The sequence below is a fragment of the Syngnathus acus genome, chromosome 10 (genome assembly GCF_901709675.1).
Source record: "Syngnathus acus chromosome 10, fSynAcu1.2, whole genome shotgun sequence".
In the NCBI taxonomy this organism is placed as follows: Eukaryota; Metazoa; Chordata; class Actinopteri; order Syngnathiformes; family Syngnathidae; genus Syngnathus; species Syngnathus acus.
In genome coordinates this window covers 9,905,244-9,927,385 of record NC_051095.1, presented here as the reverse complement: position 1 = coordinate 9,927,385, position 22,142 = coordinate 9,905,244, and the positions used below count along the sequence as shown (strand labels likewise).

At 39.5% G+C, this 22,142-nt stretch overlaps 2 protein-coding genes across 2 annotated transcripts; one reads left to right on the top strand and one right to left on the bottom strand.

Annotated features, from left to right (window-relative positions):
- Positions 1-591: 591 nt before the first annotated feature.
- On the bottom strand, positions 592-8,527 carry LOC119128914 (transmembrane protein 144-like). The gene is made up of 12 exons (XM_037261785.1): positions 8,375-8,527; positions 8,135-8,296; positions 7,672-7,794; positions 6,544-6,643; positions 6,393-6,473; positions 5,796-5,874; positions 5,166-5,245; positions 4,165-4,283; positions 3,981-4,100; positions 2,272-2,369; positions 1,070-1,123; positions 592-755 (listed from the first exon to the last, which is right to left on the bottom strand). The coding sequence occupies exons 1-12, from the start codon at positions 8,451-8,453 to the stop codon at positions 672-674; spliced, it is 1,179 nt and encodes a 392-aa protein (XP_037117680.1). The 5' UTR covers positions 8,454-8,527; the 3' UTR covers positions 592-671.
- Positions 8,528-10,240: 1,713 nt separating this feature from the next.
- On the top strand, positions 10,241-15,729 carry gask1b (golgi associated kinase 1B). The gene is made up of 4 exons (XM_037260910.1): positions 10,241-11,016; positions 12,447-12,643; positions 14,250-14,476; positions 14,752-15,729. Exons 1-4 carry the CDS (start codon positions 10,329-10,331, stop codon positions 14,957-14,959), a joined length of 1,320 nt encoding a protein of 439 aa, XP_037116805.1. The 5' UTR covers positions 10,241-10,328; the 3' UTR covers positions 14,960-15,729.
- The last annotated feature ends 6,413 nt before the right edge of the window (positions 15,730-22,142 follow it).

The window sequence follows — 22,142 nt, the reverse complement described above, 5'->3', positions numbered from 1 at the left end:
TTGAATGTGATTGGCTAATCCTGAACACAGCCACATCTAATATAAGTGTGTGCGCACTTCAACAACCACATCTTTGAAGCTACTTTTCACTCGAGCTGAAAAATGTGGATTAAAAAAAAAAAAAAACAAGGCATCTGAACAGGGGTATGTAGACTTGCACAATATTTGCTATATCACGGTTCACCTATAGAGGTCCAACTGGATGGTTTATAATCGTATTACAAAACTAATACCGTGCATATTAAGAATGATATAAATATGAAATATTTTCATATCAAGCCACATTTGGAAAAAGTGCCTCAAAGTTTTGTCAAAGTACTGCTTAAAATTGTGTGTCAGGGACTGATTTCCATCCCCACCCCCCACACACACACACAAGCTTCAGTTTTAAAACAGGTCAGTACTTCAAAGCCAAATGAAATATTAGCCTTTAAATGTAACCAGTGAGCGTGACTGTTGGTATTAATATATTCACAAATAGACAGCTCAGAGAAAATATTGATTTTTCTTTTTTTTTTTTCCACCTTCACAGAATTGGTGCAAAAAACGTGACAATTTGCACACTCGTTGGAAAGATTTGTTGACGTTTATTAGTCAGAAGCCGCTGCAAGACATTCCATGTGCTTGCAGTGCACTACTGTGATTATAAACCACGTGTATATGCGTATAAATTACAAATTGGAGATGGCTGTCAACAAGGAGCCCGTCAACACCACGCAGGATGCCAGGCAGAATATTAAGCAGTTCATTAACCCCTGAGGACACGATAAAAACAGTCAATTGAGCATCTTCAACAGGGTGGGGGCAAATGTGACATTCATTGAAAAGTGTAGCCTACATTTAAAAAGGTATGAAAGGAGGCAGTGTAGAGCAAAGAAGCACCGCATGGAAGGAAGGCAGGAAGGAAGGAGAAGAAAGAAAGAAAAGATGTCATCACGGAGTTTATAAAAGGAAGGAAACACAGCTGGTGGAATGACAGATGGCATAATGAAGGGAAATGGGAAGCAGTTGTGCACAGAGCTTCAAATGTAATACTTTGGGCCTAAGGTGGTTTTAATGCATTTCTCACCTTAATCTCCCTGAACAGCAGACTTCCCCAGAGTGCTGCAACAAGCCCGTTTCCCTGTAGAGGACAGTCACAAAAATTAAAAAACATTATCAGCACAGCAGTGACGCTAAGCAAAGACTTTGTTTTTAATCAAGAAATATGACGCATGCCAGCGTGCGTGACAAAAATAAAAGAATTCAAATTAAACATTGAACCAAGCCTAGCGTGACTTGATTCGGGTTGGTCAAATTTGAGGCAATAAAAAGGATCGGGGCCGCTGGTGGATTGAGATAGTAGCGCTGGGCAGCTGGCAAGAGGGCGAAAAGAATGCATTCCAAAATTGACTAATGCGGATAAATAAGCATGCAGTTTATTTTTATGTTTCTTTTTCAAAGGCTGGTTCACCTGGCAGCAGTCTGCCTCACAGCCAACAAAAACCCAATCAAGGTATAAAACAAACTTTAAATCTTTAAAAAGACAAATTATATGAAATGAAAGTCAAATGTAGCATGTTTATTGCAATCGAAAATACCGCAGCAACTTAATTCAAATGCATGACAGACAGCAGAAGCATGCAATGAATAAAAAATGAGAATAAAGAAATACTATAAATAAATATGTATATAAATTAATTTAGATAAAGAATGATGAATGATTTAATAAATATACATCTAAACTGAAAATATCACCAAAAACATTCCAATATCGATTGTATCAAGTACAATATGAAGAAAAATACATCGGAAAAAGAATGAAATACTTCAAATAGTACTTTTAATATTGTGATGCAATATTTTATTGCATCACAATATACATGAAAAGTCAAAATGGCTAATATGTCAACGATGTTGACACTGAGAAAATAAAAGAATTGAAATGCAAATGAAAAACGATTTATGTAAAGTAAAATACAATACTTGATTAAAAAAAATTAAAAATGCAATCCATGCAATAGTCATTACTTTTGACCTCAAGCATGTTATATGCACATTATCTGTCATTATTTACATTTTATCCAGTGTCATTACTTTTGACCTCAAGCATTTGACCTTCCATCATTTACATTGTATCCAGTGATCAGCAATATACTACTACTTTGACTCGAGTACAAAAACAGCCACCAGAAGATTTTCAACAAATAATGAAGGATACAACTTGTGAAATCACAAATATAAAAAGGGATGACACCAAAATGTGGTTGAACAGCTTGCATGCGTACTCACTGCTGTCACAATGGGAATGGTGACCACGACACTCAAGTAGTTGTTGGCCAAAGTCCAGCAGTACGTAGCCAGCACCCACATTGACCCCGACAACAGGCCTGCAAGCGACAAAATTCACATCTTTAAAAGAAAATTATTACTGCAATTAAAAACCAGGCGTATTAGCATTATTAGTCTTATTATATTAAACACTTTCTTTGGACTTTTACTCATCACGAGCTGCTCCGTGATGAAGATACAATAGTCTACTCGAGCTCATATTATAATAAAAATAAAAAAAATAAAAAAAATTAACTTTGAAGGGCTCATATGCTTAAAAAGGTAAAATAGATTTAACCCAGTGTTTAAAAAGATTGAGTGAGCAAGAAAAATAAAAAAAACTAAAGTATAGCTGTAATTTCCTCAAAATAAAAAAATAAAAATAAATACTTGGCAGAAAATGTTAAAAAATGAAATGTAAATTAACAAAACATGTATCATAGATCAAATTTGTCAGACATTGTTTCAATAAAATGTACTGTGAAAAATATGAGGGCGGCACGGAGGTTGCCGGTTCAATCCTTTCTGTGTGGAGTTTGCATGTTCTCCCCGTGCCTGCGTGGGTTTCCTCCGGGTACTCCAATTTCCTCCCACATCCCCATAAACAAGCATGCTAGGCCGATTGACCACTCCAAATTGTCTGTAGGTGTGAGTGCAAATGTTTTTGTGCCTGTGTGCTGGCAACCGGTTCTGGGTGTAGAAATGGATTAAATATGAAAAAGTCAGTTCAGTGATAACGGAACACAAATGCATAAATATTTCAAAGAAAAAGTGAAATAAATAAAAAATATTGTTAATACTTAAATCCGTAGTTCTTAACCTTGTTGGAGGTACCGAACCCCACCAGTCTCATATGCGCATTCACCGAACCCTTAGATTTTGTTTAAATTCAAGACGTAGATGTTCTTTACTGGTGCACAAAATGAGCTGTGCATGAACATCACCTTGTTCAAAAAACAAAACCAACAATGCATGAACTCACAACAAATTACATACTGGCAAATCAGAATTTACACAACAAAGCAGGTTTGTTCGGAACTCCTCGGTGGAGGCTCTTGTCGAACCCCTGAGACCGACTCACGGAACCCACGTTAAGAACCACTGACTTAAATGATGGTGAAAGCTGAGGTAGGCACAAGAAGTACGGCGGGCCGGCTGCCACTTTGGAAAATAACTAGCACAAGCGGACAGAAGCAATGACGAGCACAGTGAGGGGGAGCAAAGCTTACAAAATGCCAGCTGACTCAACTCTGTCCTCTGATGAACCATGAGGAAAATACATTTAAGGACTTCTAACCCACTCTATGAATGAAGTTCATTTCACAAGCCAATCACTGTGTTTGTGTCTGTTTTATGGACGTGTGTTGTAGTGACATGTCTCTTTTTTGGCCCCGTGAAGTGCATCCAAACAAAATGGACCACTTGTTGTACCAGACATTTGAAATGAACAAACATGAGTAGTCTCATTGTTCTGTGGCTATTTATGCAGCATGTGTACAGATATCATCAGTAAATGGGGGTAATTGCTAGTGACAGTTATTTATGGGTATGTTCCACTTGAAACCAAAAAAATTAAGCACTGTCTCCATCGAGTGCCTACATTTGCAGACAGCAGACTTTTTGTGAAAAATTCATCCAGCGTAGTGTAGTACCACAATTACAGGACCGACCTGGTAGAATGATCCTGGAGTAGATCCTTGGCCTGCTCTTCATGACAACACAATAGATGGCCAAGTACACCGTGCTGGCCACAAATATCCCACAACATTCGGCGAAGACATAATCCAAGTCTGTGGGGAGCAAAACGAAACATATTTTTGGACATATTAGTATACCGTGTCCCAAAATATGCACCGTAAACGCTGGCTCCGTGGAACATGCTGTCAGGGCATGACGAATGACTCTTGATGTAGAGCATTGGCGTGAAGGAGGAGCCGAAGAAGATGCCAGACAACACGGCCAACAGGAAGCCTCTGAAAGTGCAGACAAAGGGCCAACCCCAAATTATTATAGGATGTAGTATCTATATTTGATAATTTCTTAAGTAAACCAATATATTAACTGCACGATTTAAAAAAGAAAAAAGTTCTCATAAAATCCCAAGCTCTATTAAAGCACCTCCGTAAGCTTGAGTGTTTGAATTGTCCAAAAGCATCCTCTCTTCTCAACAGAGGTGGGGGTGTGATACATGCGTTCGTTCATCCCTACTGTCAGATATTATCAAATTTATGCTCAGCTAGCATACATTTTACACAGCCAGAGAAATTATTGACAATGTTTTGAAACAACGGACTTGTTTGCTGACATTATACCTTTCGCTAACAGCCAACCTGGGTAAAGAGCAAATGTGAGGGCCAGTTGCTGTCACTGGCTCAAGCTAATATCAAGCATTCACCCTAGAATGAGGCTTTGTAAAACTCATGCCACATTGGAAAATTGATCATTGGGTTGGGACCAACTATTAATTGGACAATTTCACAACTTTTGTGGCCAGTACTTTAGACTTTAATGGCTGCGGTCAACTTAAATTCAACTGTGCATTTCAGGTCCATTCTAAAGCCCAGTATCACTAATCATTTGCAAGTTATGTATAAGATGTTACTGATACTATGACCCAAAGTCGATTGATGGAAGGAAAAAGAGGGGAGCAAGCATTGAACCCTGCGGCACACCACTTACTGTGGCGGAACTGGATATGGCCTCATCAATGAAACAGAGAAGGTTATAGTTGATCAGTCAAGTCTACCAAAGGTTGGTCTTAGCTGTAGTGTGATAGGCCAATCAGTGTCTTTGAGGCATAACCTGGCAACATTTGAAATCTCTTGGAGAAATTGAAGGAATCAAATTCATCTCACATGAAGCGTCTGCGTCTGACTCCAACAAAGTCAATCCAGAACATGGATGAAGTCGGGCTGTAGGAGCCGGAGCTGGTTCGCTACGAGGCAAAAAATATTACATTACAAGGGTTAAAAAAAAAAAGAAAAAAAAAAAAAGCTCTCTACCTTTGTGAAGCATTTCCAGCCAGGTCAATCCAATATATCTAATATAATTAATGGGGTTTCTTTTTTTGAATTAGCTTCAATTTCTTAAATTTACATTTGCAAATTATTTTTCATCCTGAAGCAAAGCTAAATAGATTTTTTTTTAAGTTCTGCTGTAACAAATATAAATCAAATTAAAATATTATTAATTTGTTCAATGTTCTTATGTAAAATCAAAAAAAGAAAAACATTTGAACTGTTCTGCTTTGAACGATGAGCTTTTTTTTTTTTTCAATCTTCACATCGCTTATGGTAGGCGTAAATGCATCCAAGTTAAAACCTGCAATTAAAAGAAAAATCTTAAAATTCTGCAATATAAATATTTTCATAAATTTTGTCTCACATCAAACATGACACTCATCATCACATTACGTTACAATAAATAGGAGCCCAGATTTACTCTCAATATATGTGGGAATGATGTCATGAGCAACATGTACCAACCCTGTCGATGAGTAACGGGACAATTTCGGGATCAGGATGAAGCTGCACGTCTGTTTTCACAAAGAAAAATATCATGCCACTGAAAAAAATAAAATGAAATACTAGTCAGGTCGGAAAGTGCACTGATCATTCTCACATCTGACAAAATGGGAGCAAGGCGTTTTCGGAGAAAACTCCCCAATGATTTTTGAGACTAATGCGAACTGACAAGTAGCTGAAGGGAGCAAGGGAGAAGGCCCACATACAGGAAGCAAGGCAGATTCGCATGTGGAATTATATCAAATTAATATCCATCAAGACAAAACTAAGCTTGATTTTCACATTCTTGCTCTGTCAGTGTTAATACCCTGCTGATATTGAAGGACATCCTGCACTGCCCATCCAGATGACCAGGACCACAAACAATACATTTGTATTCAAGAAGTACACACAAAACCATAAATTGTGTAAAATCCTTGGGATTGATTTTGAAGGATAAGAGCCAGATTTTTTTTTTCTTGCAGTGAAAGAACACTCCAATATGGCTACTTTATTCAATTTGAAGATATTTTAGAACAACAACATGGTGCTGGGGGGCTACCAAAATCAATGGATTACCTGAGCAGACACAATCCAGCGCCGCAGTAATTCAACACCGGACGCGAAACATCCTCGGGAGTAATCCCGAACCATCCGAACCTGAGGCGGGACGAATGCCAATTAGATAAGTCTCGCAATTTCATATGAATTTCAAAATAGATCACGTCACCTTGAAGTGGCCCAGCCAATCAGCAAACTGGAGGAGCCCCAGATTAAAACCCCCAGACTGAGCCCAATGGCTTTGACGATTGTGACAACCATCACGCAGCCTGAAAATCATGCACAAGGACAAAAAGCTGTGCGTTGCGGACTTTTGGCTTCACTTTATGCAGGAAATGATCATTCTTGTAAATTAATGTCTGCATTTATACGGATGATAAAGCAATTAATCTTGTGAGCATTTAAAAAATATTGTCTGTTTTGATGAACATTGTCACTTTTAGTATAAATTATTGATGGACACACACCACACTCCATCCAGTGTGCTCACCCCAGCTTCCCATAACATGAGAGGACAGCCATGAACACTCGAGTTCAGTTTGATTTTCCATGGCTCCGGCTCTAGCATGCATATATATGTGGTTCATCTGGAAGGAGGGGATGTTAAATCTGGAGCGAATCCCAATTTCATAACCATGAACATAACGTGGGGAAGATCCACAAATGAACACATTGAGGTTTAGTTATGAGCCGTTTTTTTTTATTTTTATTCTGGGGGGGTCTCAGTATCACAAAAAATTAATTATATCGCATGTTATAACTGGGTACAATATTATACACTTAAGATGCAGAAATGTTGAAATCGCCTATGTTATGAGAAAACGGTCAAAATAGTCAGAAATAATAGTCATGAAGTCAATATTTTGGGAATTAAGTTACAGCCATGGTATGCAGCAAATATTGATAACAGAAAACCAGACAATACTTTTTACACTGAAAGCCCACTAGAACACGTGACTTTTTTTTTTTTTTTTTTTTTTTAAATCAGCATCACTTTAGATGGTGACAATTGTGCTAATTTCCTTTCCTCATCAATTTAATTGCGGTTGTGTTGGCAAATTCTGAACACAGCTACAGCCACTGTTACAGTAAGAGGGTGTACACACTTATGCAACCACACTGGATTAATTATTTTTAGTACCCCTTTGCTTTCCAATTACATTTAACAAGGTATAAGTCACATGAATGATTTTTAGTATTTTTTTTATCTATCTTGGTCGTTTTTATTTCTTTATACCCCAAAATCGTGGCTTAAAACAGGGGTGTGTCGACTCAGTATATCCGCTCAATCTCATACCTGTGGCCCAGATGACACCCCCGAGCATTGCCAAAGGATGAAATTTGGGAGAGCGGAGCATCACATCTCCGATCATGGCCACCAACCAGATGCCTGCACAGTACACCCACTGGAAAAACATTCCTGTCCAAAAGAGTACAACAAAAGTCACAGACAATTGTGTGCAGACAAACAGCCATCAATAAATGATCCACTAGTACATGCAATTAGATTAGAGGAGTACAAAAACAACTGTTCTCAAATTTTATGATTTGGGCTTGCAATTTTTGGTCCAGCCATCCGAAGAACCTATAATTGATCAGTTGGAGCTAGAGTGGACTCATTCTATTTTGGTCCTTTTGAAGTCAAGCAAAGAGGAAAAAAAGTGGAGCTTTCAGATGAACAAAAGCTTACCAGAATAACAACAACAACATTTTTCCATTTTAAGGCCATATACCTGTAGATCATAATCAAGAGTACTCACCATCTCCCGCCTCGATCCGTTTAACCGGAACAAAGCTGCTCCCGTATAGCAGCACGGCGGCCAAATTTGCCATGATTCCACAGGTGAAACGTGTCATATTATTGGTGGAGTTCAAAGCGGGTGTTCTACCTCTTGCTTCAACCTCTTCATCTCCAATGCCACCTTCAATGGGGAGAACCAAAAGACACCTTGAAAGAAAAGTAAAGGTCTGGCATTGATGACATTTGTTTTCTTTCAAACCTGATTCCTTTTCATGTGTGCCATGGCAACAGGCGATCAAAAGGAAGACGACAAGTAAAGTGCATTTGGCCATAAGCATGTTCAAAAATAAAACGCGATGTCCAAGCCGGTCAAATTCGGCCGGGGTTCAATTCGGCAGAATGTCAGTGGAAGACTGAGTGCCCGGCAGGTGCTGTCCATCAATCAATCAATTGCAGTCTAAATAGCGCCAGTAGGGGGCAGCAATCATTGGATCGTGTCACCCCAGCTTCAGTTTTTTTTTTTTTTTTTTTAAAGAAACAAAAGTCTGCATGTCAGCGGTATACATTGCTCCAGGAAATGAAGGCTGTTAAATAATCCTGGAACATGTCATGTGGAGACACAACCAACAAGTTAAATATGGATTGGATCCAGGTTGACAGTGTAAACTCATGGTAGGGAAAATCCCATTGAAAACATTGTCCTTTTAGTGCACAAACTATGCAGTGGTACTGTTGTGTGATTAATGTTCAAAATTGTGAGGAGAAAAAGTGGCAATATTATGTCATAATCTGACAAAAAAAAAGGTTGCATCAGAGCTGCGAGCAAAAAAAAGCAGGTAAAAGTATAATACAAGAAGTCACAATTGGATGCAGCACAAATATGTCACAAAAATGCAAACGTATTATTACGAATGTTCCCACAAAAGATGTCAAGAGACTGATGAGAATATTTCGAGGGAAAAATGTGTTGCAACGTTATAAGAATATTGCATTATTTTACAAGATAAAGGCAATGCTATGTTGTAATATTCTAAGCAAAAAAAAGACACTATTCGCAGAATAATGTAACAATGCCACAAAAGGCACAACGCGTCGGCCCACCATCGTGCACATTTTCACTATCCTATACATCAGCTGCGAAGACAGTAGTGAGGCGGCATCTCCATGGAAACAAGAGCATATCAACACTGCATTGTTTACTTCCATGTTCTTTATTTCTGAGCTAAGACATTTTGCTCGTCAAACTATTGGTTTTGTTATTACTGATGAATGCTGCAAATAGCAAACGACGAGAGGCAGAGGCACAAACAACATGCGTCTAAATTTAAACCGGTTGACAGCCACTTCAGGAAGTCCTGTAAAAGTGCTGCCGCAGCCTTTCCTCCCGAATGAACTTAATTTATTTTTCTAGCTGGGTATTTTTCAAGTGTGTTGAAATATTTCCAACTTTTTGCCCTTGTTAATCAATTCAATATCCACCAGTAGATGTCGCTTTTAACGCGTGACTGACACATGAAATCGACTTGCAACCAAGCACGAGCAAATGGAATGTAAAATTGCAAATAATGTTGCCCTCTCAAAATGTGTATAATTGCCTAATTACTCAAATAACTTGTCATGTAATCAGTAAAGTAAAAAAGTCATCGATAAAGTAATTAATTTGCTTTTTGAAGGTAAACGTGACAACGCAAATTACAAAAAGGTTACATGTGACAGTCGCAATATTATGAAAATAAAGCTACTGTTACAGAAAAACAACATTAAAACAATATTAATAATGCCGCAATATTAAATATATAAAAAAAACTTTGTATCATTGAAAGAAAAAGGTCACAATTACATGTCAACAGTATGAGAAGTCAAAATTGTAAGACAAAAATAATTTAATGTTACCAGGAAAAATTGACTATACTGTAACAACAAAGTTGCAATGTGATGTAATAAAGTTAGAGCGCTATAGAAATGCTTTCTCTTATTGAAGCAACTTCCCCCCCCCCCCCCCGTTTAACTAATCCAATCAGTAAGTTGTAACGGTACTGTTGTAAAAGCATGTCAATGCGAATCTGCGGGGTGGGAGTACAAACTTGAAAAAGTTTTGGTTGGTCCATATGGGTCAGGAGTGAGCTTCGATGCGCACTTGCATCCTGTCAACTCAACACTCCCCAAATTTACTCGGTTCGAGTTCGGCTCGGTCCACCATGCCGAGAACATAAATGGCTCGGAAGAGTCGCTTCTACCGGCCGTGCGTCTTTTTTCTGTCCGGACTCTGGCCCCGGCGGAGGTGCATTCTTCCCAAAAGAACTTTAACAGCCGCACTTGTATGCGCCCTATATGTGTTTTTCACCCAAGTGGACCTCTCTCTACGGAGCCCCACTTGGACTACAACCGGGCGGAACCAAGTCACGGCAAGGGGTGCGTTGGATTTGGGTTTATTGAGCGAAGACTTGGCGGTTCCGACCCGCTCCAATGTAGTGTACATCACCCTCAGATCCAAGCGCCTCAAGCCGGCCAACATTCGCGGCACAGTGCGACCCAAACAGCGGAGGAAGGTGAGAAGAACTGCGCTTCCGCATCCGAACTCACAGACTGGATCCGAAACGGAGCCTCCCATGAGTTCTATCCGGATATACAGCCGCACTCCTCCGCCGTGGTTGAGCGCGCACGACGTGGGCACCATGCGCGCACTCGCCGGTGCCAAAGTTTTACGCGTCGAACAACCACAGGAAACTTCGTGGCCCCTTTTGGTCTTCGAGGGAACCCGCCTGGAGGAGCCGAACGCGGTGTGCGGACTCGCTCTCGGCCCGATGGACTCGGTGGAGGTGTTCGCCTTCCATTTGGACAGAGTGCTCGGACTCAACAGAACTTTGACGGCCGTGAGCCGGAAGTTGGCCTTTTTACACGGTGCGCCATGAAAGAATAACTAACATGAGACACAGTAAGATAAAAAGTACTTTAGTACTAAAAGTAAAGAGTAAAGTATAAAAAGTATATATATATACGTATATATATATATCTATATATATATCTATATATATTATAAATTTCGAAGTAACTCGTTTACGAAAGTCAAATTAACACACACACACACACACACACACACACACACACACACACACACACACACACACACACACACACACACACACACACACACTTAAATTGTTTCTATCCATGCCTGCATTTACAATAGCAGCAAGCATGTGTTTGGAATGTGAAAAGGAAACACCACACAGGAAGGCCCCAGCTCAAGATTCAAACCCCCTAGCCCAGTATTGTGAGGCGGATATGCAAACTCATCCACAATGAACAACAAAGAAACAACAAAAACAGCTACTGTAAGTTGTGTAATTATTATCATCATTAGAAGCATCTATCAATAAATGCAAGGGAATCCGTTGCATTAGCCATTTTTCCTTTGTTTTATTATTATTATTTAATACCTTGTCAAGGTATGGAGTGTTGGTGATGAGTAATCTAAATGGGAAGTCAGCTTAATCAATAGATTTGCTGTGGATAGCAACTAAAGTCAGTAGCCAAGAAAATAGTTAGCTTGTATATCATTAGGTTGGCACAGGTGCCAAACTCAGGCTTTATGTGGCTCGCAAAGGCAAATCTTCTGCATCAACTTCCATGATTCTTGCTCAAGTCTACCAAGATTTCAAATTGTAATACGTAATAAATAAAAAATTTCAGATCAATATTGCATTATTCTTGTTACCAAACCCCTTTTTCTACAGTAACTTGAACAACTATAGGCTAATCATTGACTTCTAATTTTCAAATGAGTCATCAAATTAAGATAAGATAAGATAATCCTTTATTATTCCCTCAATGGGGAAACTCCTATGTTAGCAGCAGTACACTTAACATATACACACACACACGCATGCGGGGAAGGGGGTAAAGATTAAAAAAAAAAAAAAAAATTAAAAAAATTATTTATAATAGCAATGATTTGGCCTGACTAAAAAAAGAATTGGACACCCCTGTTATACAGGGAAGTAGCAGTTTAATAAGTAAATAGCGAAATAGCTCGTTAAAATGACAAGCTAACTACCTGAAGAGGTAAATTGCTGTGAATCGTAATCATAGTAAATAGCTACATAAGTAGTTAGATAAATAAATATATAGGTAGCTAGATAGAAGAAAGGTAAACAGCTAGCGATCTAAACTGTTGAATATATACCAATTAAAGTAATTAGCTGAACAGGTATGTCTGTAGATAGCACATAGTTAGTTAGCTGCTTATGGACATAATAGTGATATTTTGCAAATTGCTATATTAGGAGGTATAATATGGTGGTAATCTTTCGGTTCGCTTCCCTTTCTAGATGGCCAGCCCAGTCCAGTGGTGGCCTGGGAGGCATCTCTCGACCCAGCTGATGTGAGCCTAACATGGGCCGAGTACCAGAGGTCCTTGAAACAGAGGTGCTGGGTTCACAACGTGGCCCCGAAGCCTGAGTCAGGCTGCTCCGTGGTCCATCACTACGAGTGGAGCAAACTGGCACTTTTTGATTTTCTCTTACAGGTAACAGAATGTTGAATAGTATCAAAAAGAAAATAGCATTAAAAAGATAAATGCCAAGGCTAGTCACTGACAGTGAAAATATGAGTCATCTTTTGCAAGTGCTTTGAAGAAAGTATAGTCCAACAGCTGTTTTGTACTGTGAAAAAAAAAATTCTCAGAGGAATACTGAGAAAAAAACAAATTCTCAGAGGAAATGTCTTTTGGCTCTACAATTTCCTGTGTGGGAGGCCTGAATCACCAGTCTGGATTTTGGCATCATGAACAACTAAGGGAGGGAGAGAGAATTGTTTTTGTTGGTGGTCAGACAACTTTGGCTGTTAAAAGTAAAGTGTCATTTTATTAGCTTTCTTGGCAGAATGCTACAGCAGCAACGCCCAAAAAGTCTAACCATTTGGAGATGAACAGATATTTTTCTGAAACTGTGACCTTAGCGGTGTCGCTTTGGGGACATTTTCAAGCCCCCAAATAGGAGATTAATTAGTCAGAATGATAACGATAAATCGCAACATTTCACTCAACTCAAATTTATTCATAGATCTCTTAAAAAAACTGTATCTGAAAAAAAGCACTGTACATAATAAAAATCAAGCAAATCGTAAGACAAACGTAATCGTAATTCCAACGTAATAAAGAACCAATGTGCTGCTGTGCAAGAAGCTTCACCTTTGTCAGCTCCCTGAGGTTAAAAAAAAGATCACTGTCACTGAAAGCCAAAGATAGACAGATGCAGGCTTTACAAGCAGTCGCAATCAATGGGTTCACTCCAAGTATCTTAGTTTTCATGGAAAACATTAAATTGTCTGGGCGACCCCAAACCTTAGTGTATTTTCTGACACCTGAGCTCAACTGCGCAATGGATGTCTACCAGCCTGTATCTGTGTATATTATGTGTGATCCCAATTATGGCGGCGGCAGTACATGATTTGTATCACCACAGCAGACCGCGCCCCCCCACCTCTCCGAACATCATCCGGCAGGTTTGTCGATGCGTCCTAATAAATCCTCTTCTCCAATTCAGCCCAAAGAGCATCGTCATCCTATATATATGGCAGTCAGGTTCAATCTGATGTTCCATCTGTGTGGGCAAATCATATATACGTAGCCATCAATTGTCAGGATCAGAGGAAGCGAGTATCGCACGTTCGCTAAAACCGGAATACAATTCCCGCTGGCTGTTCCTTTCGGGTTTTATTAAAGCGAACAAGTTAGGGCTGACAGTGTTGACAGGGCTGACAGCCGTTCCACATAGTAATACGCTACCAAAATGCAGAGTTGGCAAAAGTACTCACTCTGTACTTAAGCAGGAGCAGGAATACTGATTGAAGCCCGTTACGCAAATCAAAATTAATCAGTCGATCGATTTCTCAAGATGGTTGACCTCACTCTGTTTACATCTTCTTATGTCATCATTGGCGGAAGTTGAACAAAGTAGTGAGCCTATTTTGACAAAAGAGGAGTAAGCACAGAATCTGTGAGCAAAATATGGTGGATCTGCCAACATGGAGTAAAAATAGTTTGATTGGCAAATTTAACAGTGAGCCTAAAAGTCCATTAACTTAGCTGACAATTAACTAACTACTTGTTCCACTTCCTTTTCTTGCTGCAGATTCACAAGCGTCTGGATCCCAGCTGCTGCGGGTTCAAATCCCGGCAACAGGACGGGTGCCATGAACCTGGCCGCCATTTTGAATGCATGCAGCGAGAAGGCGTCCGACTGGCCAACATAGTGCGCAGGCGTCATGACCCGCGCCACCTGGTACTCGCCGTCAACAAGGGTTACTTTGACCGCAACGAGGACAACCTGGACTTCAGGCTACTTGAGGGGATCAAGGAGTAAGTGGATTGGATTGCGTTCTTGTCCCAACACCAAGACTTTTTTTATTTAATTGTGTTTACGAGGCTAATAATTCTATAACCAATTAACTATATATTTCAACGTCTGCATGTGAGCATTCACTAATTAGCAGTGAATACAATGCGGTGTCTATATGAAAATCCTCAACTCCATAGGAGCTTGTATTTTTCAATACGGAGAATCGGATTATGGATTCTTTCAAAATCTGCAGTTCCCTATCTCATTGGGTTTGTTTTGCATTACTTTGGTCCAGGTTGCCTGTGAGTGCCGTGTCGGTACTGACGAGCGGTCGGCTGCGGGAGAAGCTGCTGCAGTCGCTCTTCCTGGACCAGACGTACTGGGAAAGTCAAGGCGGGCGGTCCGGCGTCGACGAGCTCATTGACGTCATTGAGCGTCGGGCCCAGGTTCTCCTTACGTACGCTAACGCTCACGGCGTCCATGCGGTCGACATGAGCGAGTGATGGCGAACAAGATGGCGCCTCCCATCATCTACAAAACAAAACCTGAGCTGCATTCACAATCCTTCACTCATTCCTTACCCCTGACTGTCTGTAAAACTACAAACACAAAATTTGAACTGCATTTTAGATTAAAACCTCGTAAAGACAAGATTTGTGACACAATTCCAGTATTTCCATAAGCACTTGTTTTCAACGAAACTTTTTGTTTTATTTTTGTACTTCATTTGTAATTGCTCAAGTGACGATCAATAAAAAAAATTACACGCAGACTTATTAATAACAACAAAGGTAAAAATGACACTATGTCTCAGGGTGCTCCGAAAATCTATCGAGATAGTGAAAGCCGAGTCTGAGTGAAGCGTCCTTTGCTGTTGTGTGCTCTGGGAGTCCGAAGGGGCTTTGCGGGTTATTTTCTAGCGTCGGAACGGTCATTCATGCGGTTGTTATTTTAACCTCTCTGCACCCGCATTAGTGCGCCAGCGGAGTCCCAGCTCTTAGTACATGTTTGTCTTACAAAAGACCCCATCGAATTCCCATACCGCTTCCTACATAACAGTGATTACTGTACGTCTGTATGTGGATCCACGCTTGCTCCAATATGAGACCTCTCTCAATGTCATGTGGAAATTCGATTATTTATTCTGTCAGGACATTCAATCTCTAAAAATAAGAATGCTAAACTGCGATGATTTATACACATTTCATTTAAAGTGTACCCCCGCAGTTTCCACATTTGAGATCTTGATGAGCAATAAAATTTGGTTAATATATGGTGTCCTCATTTTTGAGTCTTGTATTTGCCAGATGACCTTATAATAAGCTGCCTTAGGAGGAAAGAAAGGAAGAAAGCCCATCAGAAAGCTCATTATGCCACCTGCATCCTCATTCGACATGAGGTGTCCCCGGCATCACTCCGGCTAGTAGAAAACACCCGATTCTAAAGAATCAGTCATTCCTGCAATTTTGCAGCATCAATACTGACGGAGGCGTCAGCAAACTGTCATTGAAAAGCCGGCGTGTGAGGAGGGGGAAAAAAAAAAGTCCACTGCCCACCAGGGAGCCCGCAAGCAACCGCCGCCTGCTTGGACATGAGATCTCCTCAGCATTCGGTTGTAAGACAACATCAGCCCTACATATGTAATAAACCCAAGGTGATATGCCACATTCAACATCCAGGATCTAAATAATAAATAAGTCAGAGTCCATCGACAAACAGACGTCCAAGGAATAAAGAATAAATAATCAGAGTCCAAGTTGAGCGTGGCATCTCGACTGGGATTTATTTTTTTAGCATGCGGGGCTGATCATGCGCCAGTGGCGAGAAAAACTCAGATTTGATAGATTCTGTTTACTAGCCACGTGATTGCCGTGGACATCTCATGCTGAATGAGGAAGCAGGCGGCGGACTTGCTCACGGACTGGCTGGCAATGGACTCTTACTTGCTTTTCTTGAATGGCAGCTTATAAAGGTCACCTAATGATTAAAAAAAAAATCCATCTATAGGGGAGTGATCTGGCATATAAGGCAATGACAAGTTGTAGATGAAAGAGACTATCACATGACATCTTGTGTTCCCAACATGGTGAAACCATGGGGAGTAGGCAAGACAACAAAAAAATGGGAACACCAGATAAGTATCAAACTTTACAACTTTACTTTCTTACCCCTACAGGACAGACAGATGAAATGATTGGCCATAATTTGAAAGTTGGGTCTTGTCGAACTGTCCTTGGTACTTTGTCATTACAGCTGATGGTGGCCGCAAATGAATACGTAGGTGACAAGCCAAGCTCCAGACTGAGCTTGCTAGCTTTATAACTGAGAACAATGGTGGGCATATCTCTTGTAATTGAGTTACTTGTAGATGAGGTTAAGACAAATAAAATGTAAAAAAAAAAATAATAATAAAAGAAACAACATAAAATGTGTCTGTAAAATAATGTAAAAAATAATTTATTTGAATTATAAAATAATTGCCAGTTCTCATGTCTCATTGTTGTTATTAATACCTTTTATTATGATTCATAAATTTCTTTTACTACTATTTCTCTTTTGTTACTTACAGTAAATCAGCCAATTATTTATAATCAATTAAAAAATGTTAGCTATGCTGTATATGTAAACGGTTGCATCATGCTAATATTCTTTCTGTTATTTATAATTAACAAACGAAGTTAACATTTTTTGAGTGAAGACGGAAAACATGCAAAAACGCACATGCATATTGTCTGTTATTTATCAATTTTTACATATGGCACTTGTCTCTTGTACGCTGCTGCGACAAGTAAATCTTCCCGCTGTGGGATAAATAAAGTTCTATCATCATCATTCATTGAAGAATATAAATTATGCATTTGTGCGCGTTTTAGTGCAATTAGCTGTTTGTCTTTATGTTACCTTTGATTGATTGACAACTAGTCTTGCAACAACCCTAATGAGGACAAGTGCTAGAGGAATTGAGCAAATGAGAAAAAGGCGGAGTGGGCCCTTTCTATAAACTTGAATTCATATTGTATATCATATACACCATTGCAGATAAATGAAACCAACTGAATCCTCAGTGACAGATTGATCAGAAGGCTTGCTATAAAAAAGGCGCCTGAAGCTGGAAAAGTTGCAATCCAGCCGCTTGGGACTTTTGCTTTATACATTTTTCGGGAATGTTGAAAAGTATTTCAGGATTTGCCTTTGGGCGGTGAGCCAATGTCTGAAGTTTGACATTAATTTGTCTTCGCCTCAACATGTTCACTTTTTTTTCTCTCTCTCTCTGCATGACCCACTTGTCTTTATCGTGGCATTGCCCCGCTCACTGCATTATTGATTGTCAAACCCAATCTAGCACGATTCAACAAGCATGGTGAAGTATTTGGTACGCCGTTGATCCTTTGAATCAACTCCGTTTGAAGGTGAGCAAACGAAGCTAAAATAACAGCAGGTTTAGCAAAATGTCACGTCCACGGATCATATCATGATCCCATGATCCTCCAAGGAATGCGCCCGCCTTACCTTTGTCATCAAATATCACTGCAATCACTGTTTTTGTTTCAGATGATAAGGTGAGCATGAAGGGATAGTAGGAATTCATCCATGCAGACATATGTCAATGACGTCATTATGAGACGTCTCCGGGGTTTTTTTTTTGCTGGCGAAAGCTATACAGTGATCCCTTGCTACTTTGCGTTTCGTTTATCGCGGCTTCACTACATCGCGGATTTTTTTTTCTCGCAAATTAAAAAAAACATTTAAAAGTCAAAATAAAACTTCTAAATTGAGGAAACATGTGTCTAACCAATGTAGTATTGCTCCAAATGTTTACATTCCTTTAGAAGTCCGTTTTCGCGTGTTAGCACGATCGCGAATTAGCATCTTTCCGCTAACTCGTCAGACTGCCCTGTACTTGTTGCTGGTGACTGTACTTCGCGGATTTCACTTATCGCGGGTGGTTTTTGGAACCAATTATCCGCGATAAACGTGGGATTACTGTACATACTTTATTTTCAAAGTACGTTCTGTGGAGCCTCAGACCAAAGCAATAAAATGAGTTTCATTGCAACATTGTAAAGCTTTTTTTTCTTCATTTGATGGGTTGTCAAACACATTGTGCAGGTGCCTTAAAAATGATTTTCATCAATACACAAACAGGGTACAATAAGCCTTTCAAGCTTTGATCCTTCCTTATTTGATTTGCTGGAAAAATGTGTGATTATCCCATCATCTCATCCCCCTGGAGCAACAAGTGTGTTTTCAGGTCACAGAACACATTTTTCCAGTAAATGTCACATGGGTAATACATGAGTTAATGGGACATGAGCAAATGAGCCCTCAGAGTCACAACATGATGGCTGCGTCTGAGCATGCCGACGTCTTAACAAGCCTGGTTTCACCTGTCTGTATGTGTCAGGAAAAACAATGTCCATATCTGGTGGGAAATTCCCCTGGCCACATATGGACAGTACAACTATGTATTGTTGGCGTGTACGTTGCCGCCAGTCATGATTGAAATTCCATGAGTCACTCAAGGGCAATCCAGGTCAAGGCGGAGGCAGTTGTCGGCCTATTTTTGAGTCGCTTTAATTCATTACATGTCAGGAGATGGTTTACTTGAGTAATTCCTGCCCGTTGAGTCCTGATAATGGTTGACCCTTAGAGCTTAAGATTTATCATCATGGTGGAAAAAAACAAAACAAAAAACCACACACACATTTTATTTATTTTTCGTTTGAAGATTAATGGAAACAATTTAGTCCAGCAGGGAGCTATGACATAATCGCAGCATGATGTAAAATGTCATTATCCAATAAAAAGTAGTTTGATTGCAGGAAAAAAATAAATAAATCAGCCTCTTACAAATACAATGTTCCGAAAAATTTCATGATCCTCTAAGATTGGAAAAACAAAAAACTTTTTTTTTCAGAGAAAAAAGTATGTCATAGGGTGATTAACAGTCAATGCATGAAACAATCAAATTTCTTCAAGTCCAGTTATATTTACCTTTTCGCCCCAAGAATAATACTTTTTTTCGAGAATGAAATAGGGGGATCTGAATCTACCATGAGTAGGCATTTTTCAAGACAGCCTTTTTTTTTTTTATTGAATACAACATTGTATAAATTGTACCAAAAAAATCCACAAAATAATGGGACCACAAACCCTGAACCAGCAATGCAGGGGGGTTTATTACAAGCAGCTGCACAGCACAGAGAAATGCTACAAAAAAAGAATATACAGTTTTGGGAATTGATCAAATTCTGTGGAACAAATATTCAAATTTCCATTTTGTAAGTTCTGAAAACAGTTGACAAACAAGCTATCACATGATGTATTTGCTGCTACAGTCTGTCCTAGCTGGCTCCCTAATCCTAACCACAAACTACCACTGTGCATAAAATTGCCCGCCTAAACCGATTTGAAATTGAAAAGTGACTGGACCACATTTGTTGGCAGGTAGTGCTGGAAAGAGCCACAAGCCCTCAAGTGTTCCTGTGTGGATGCTGCTTTTGAACAGTGATGGAATATATTGGAAGGATATCCTTCCACTCCCTAACCAGATTGGAATATGGAGGAACTTGACAGGAGGAATATTCCGGTGAATGTGAACTAGAATCTAGAAACAGGAAATGAGGGATTCCGGGCAAGGCCTCGGGGTGTGGCCTGCTCCCGAGTCCACTGTGAGTTGTGGAGCTGCATTGTATTGGACTTACTGATGTTCCTAATGTTTGGCCCATCTGGCCAAAACTATTAGGAACACTTTTCAAATCATGTAAAGTAGATGAATAAAAGGTTTCAATTATGCTTCTTTTATTAATTCTGCTTATTTACCTTAAGATATTAGTGGATTGATTTCTTAAATATCATTACGTAAAAATATTAAAATAAACTACAATACAGACATCACTTTCCTGCTTTAACCTCAGAGGTAAAAAAAAAACTATTTTTCATTTTAACAATTCCTTAATTAATTTTCATGAAATTAAGAATATCTATAGTTTCAGATTTAGTTTTTCCTGCTTTACTGCGACAGATGCAGTTCATAATCATAGAAACAGCAGTGACGTCACTGTATGAAAATACTGTATACGCTTTGGAGCCATTTTGGAAGTAGTGCTCTGCTGCCCTCGAGAGGCCAAACGAGATAGCACATGTTGAATAGTGCTTTTCACTCGCTGCTGAGGACTGCTTTAATAGCATCCATCCATTATTCGACCTCATTTTACCCACAGCCACGCCGAGGACGTATTTTCATATCTGGGGCATTCTATGATAGGCTACATCGAGCAAGTTATTAGCAAGTGATAGCAACCAAATTATCCCAATCCAAAATAACTCGAATTGATAGTGTCAGAGTCAGTTTCTTAGCAACATAAAAATGTGCTGGCATGTCCAGTAGTAATAGTAGTAGAACCATATGATACCATATTAGAAATACAGATAAAAATGATTTCGTCATTGAGTGTGGGCGAAGCATAGCATCCAACAAATGAAACACAAAACTCTTCAGAACTCCGATCGCCTTCATACTCAACTCAATCAAGTCACAAAGAATTCTTCATGCTTGTCTCCTGTAGTCCCTTCAAAAACGACTTGTGATGAAAATTGCATGCTGGACCCCCCTGGCAGCGTCCCCATCACCCTGAAATATTGCGGCCTCCTTGTGTCGAGCTGCCTATTTCTCTGTCTCGCCTCTGACTGCATATTTCTGGAGAATGTCAAGTTGCAGACAGTAGAAACTTTACTTTTAGATCAGGGGTGTCAAACTCATTTTTTTCGCGGGCCGCATTGTAGTCATAGCTTCTTTTGGAGGGCCATTATGACTGTCAACCCAAATAAATGTATGAGCACCTCATAATATATACAGTAAAAGCTACAAAACAAACTGAAAAATAACTCGTTTTCAAATCAGACGAGTAAAAACTGGTCAAATATATAAAAAAAAAAGATATTAAAAGTGAAGACAATTTGCAATTCTAGTAATGACACACGAATTTGATGCACAATTTGTCTTCGCGGGCGACACAAAATGATGTGGCGGGCCGTATCTGGCCCCCGGGCCTTGAGTTTGACACTTGTGTTTTAGATAGATTTAGAGCACTAGATTCAAGTCAAGTCAAGTCAAGTTTATCTGTATAGCCTTAAATCACAAGCAGTCTCAAAGGGCTTCACATAGACAAAAATTGACAATTATTCTCAAAGCTCCCAAAGGTTCTCTTCATTGTGCATATAAATTTTAGGACAAACCGCTCACTTTTCTGGGCTACCTTTCACAACACTACTGACTCAGAAGCGGCCTGGATTTTTCAAGCCATTTTCGGGTTGTGTCCTGAAAATGAAAATAAAAGCCCCGCCCACATCAGTTTTGCAAATCAACAAGAAGGTGTGTGGACTCGATTATCATAAAAGGGTGGAAATTGGGTGCTTATGTCTCTCATTACGGGACGAATGATCAAATCTAAAGGTCCATTACCCAAAACCAAAGTGGAATTCTGCCATTTTGGTTCAAATAATTCAAAATGGCCCAATTTCTATGAGGTGTCATACTGATAAATCGTCCGTCACCATGTGGCATCTGTCTTTTGATGTCAGTGCAGTAGCAAAAACAAAAAACGAATAATAATCCCTACAAAATGACTCTTTGGCTAGGGGGGGGAAATTATGTGCCATGTCAGTAACAACAGCTGTTAAAGC

Coding starts and splice junctions, on each gene's coding strand:
- gask1b (XM_037260910.1), top strand. CDS start 10,329: ATGGCTCGGAAGAGTCGCTTCTACCGGCCGTGCGTCTTTTTTCTGTCC. Junction 11,017..12,446: donor GAAGTTGGCCTTTTTACACG/GTGCGCCATGAA, acceptor TTCCCTTTCTAG/ATGGCCAGCCCAGTCCAGTG. Junction 12,644..14,249: donor TTTTTGATTTTCTCTTACAG/GTAACAGAATGT, acceptor TTCTTGCTGCAG/ATTCACAAGCGTCTGGATCC.
- LOC119128914 (XM_037261785.1), bottom strand. CDS start 8,453: ATGCTTATGGCCAAATGCACTTTACTTGTCGTCTTCCTTTTGATCGCC. Junction 6,644..7,671: donor GGGTGTCATCTGGGCCACAG/GTATGAGATTGA, acceptor CATGATTTTCAG/GCTGCGTGATGGTTGTCACA. Junction 5,875..6,392: donor GCTGGATTGTGTCTGCTCAG/GTAATCCATTGA, acceptor TATTTTTTTCAG/TGGCATGATATTTTTCTTTG.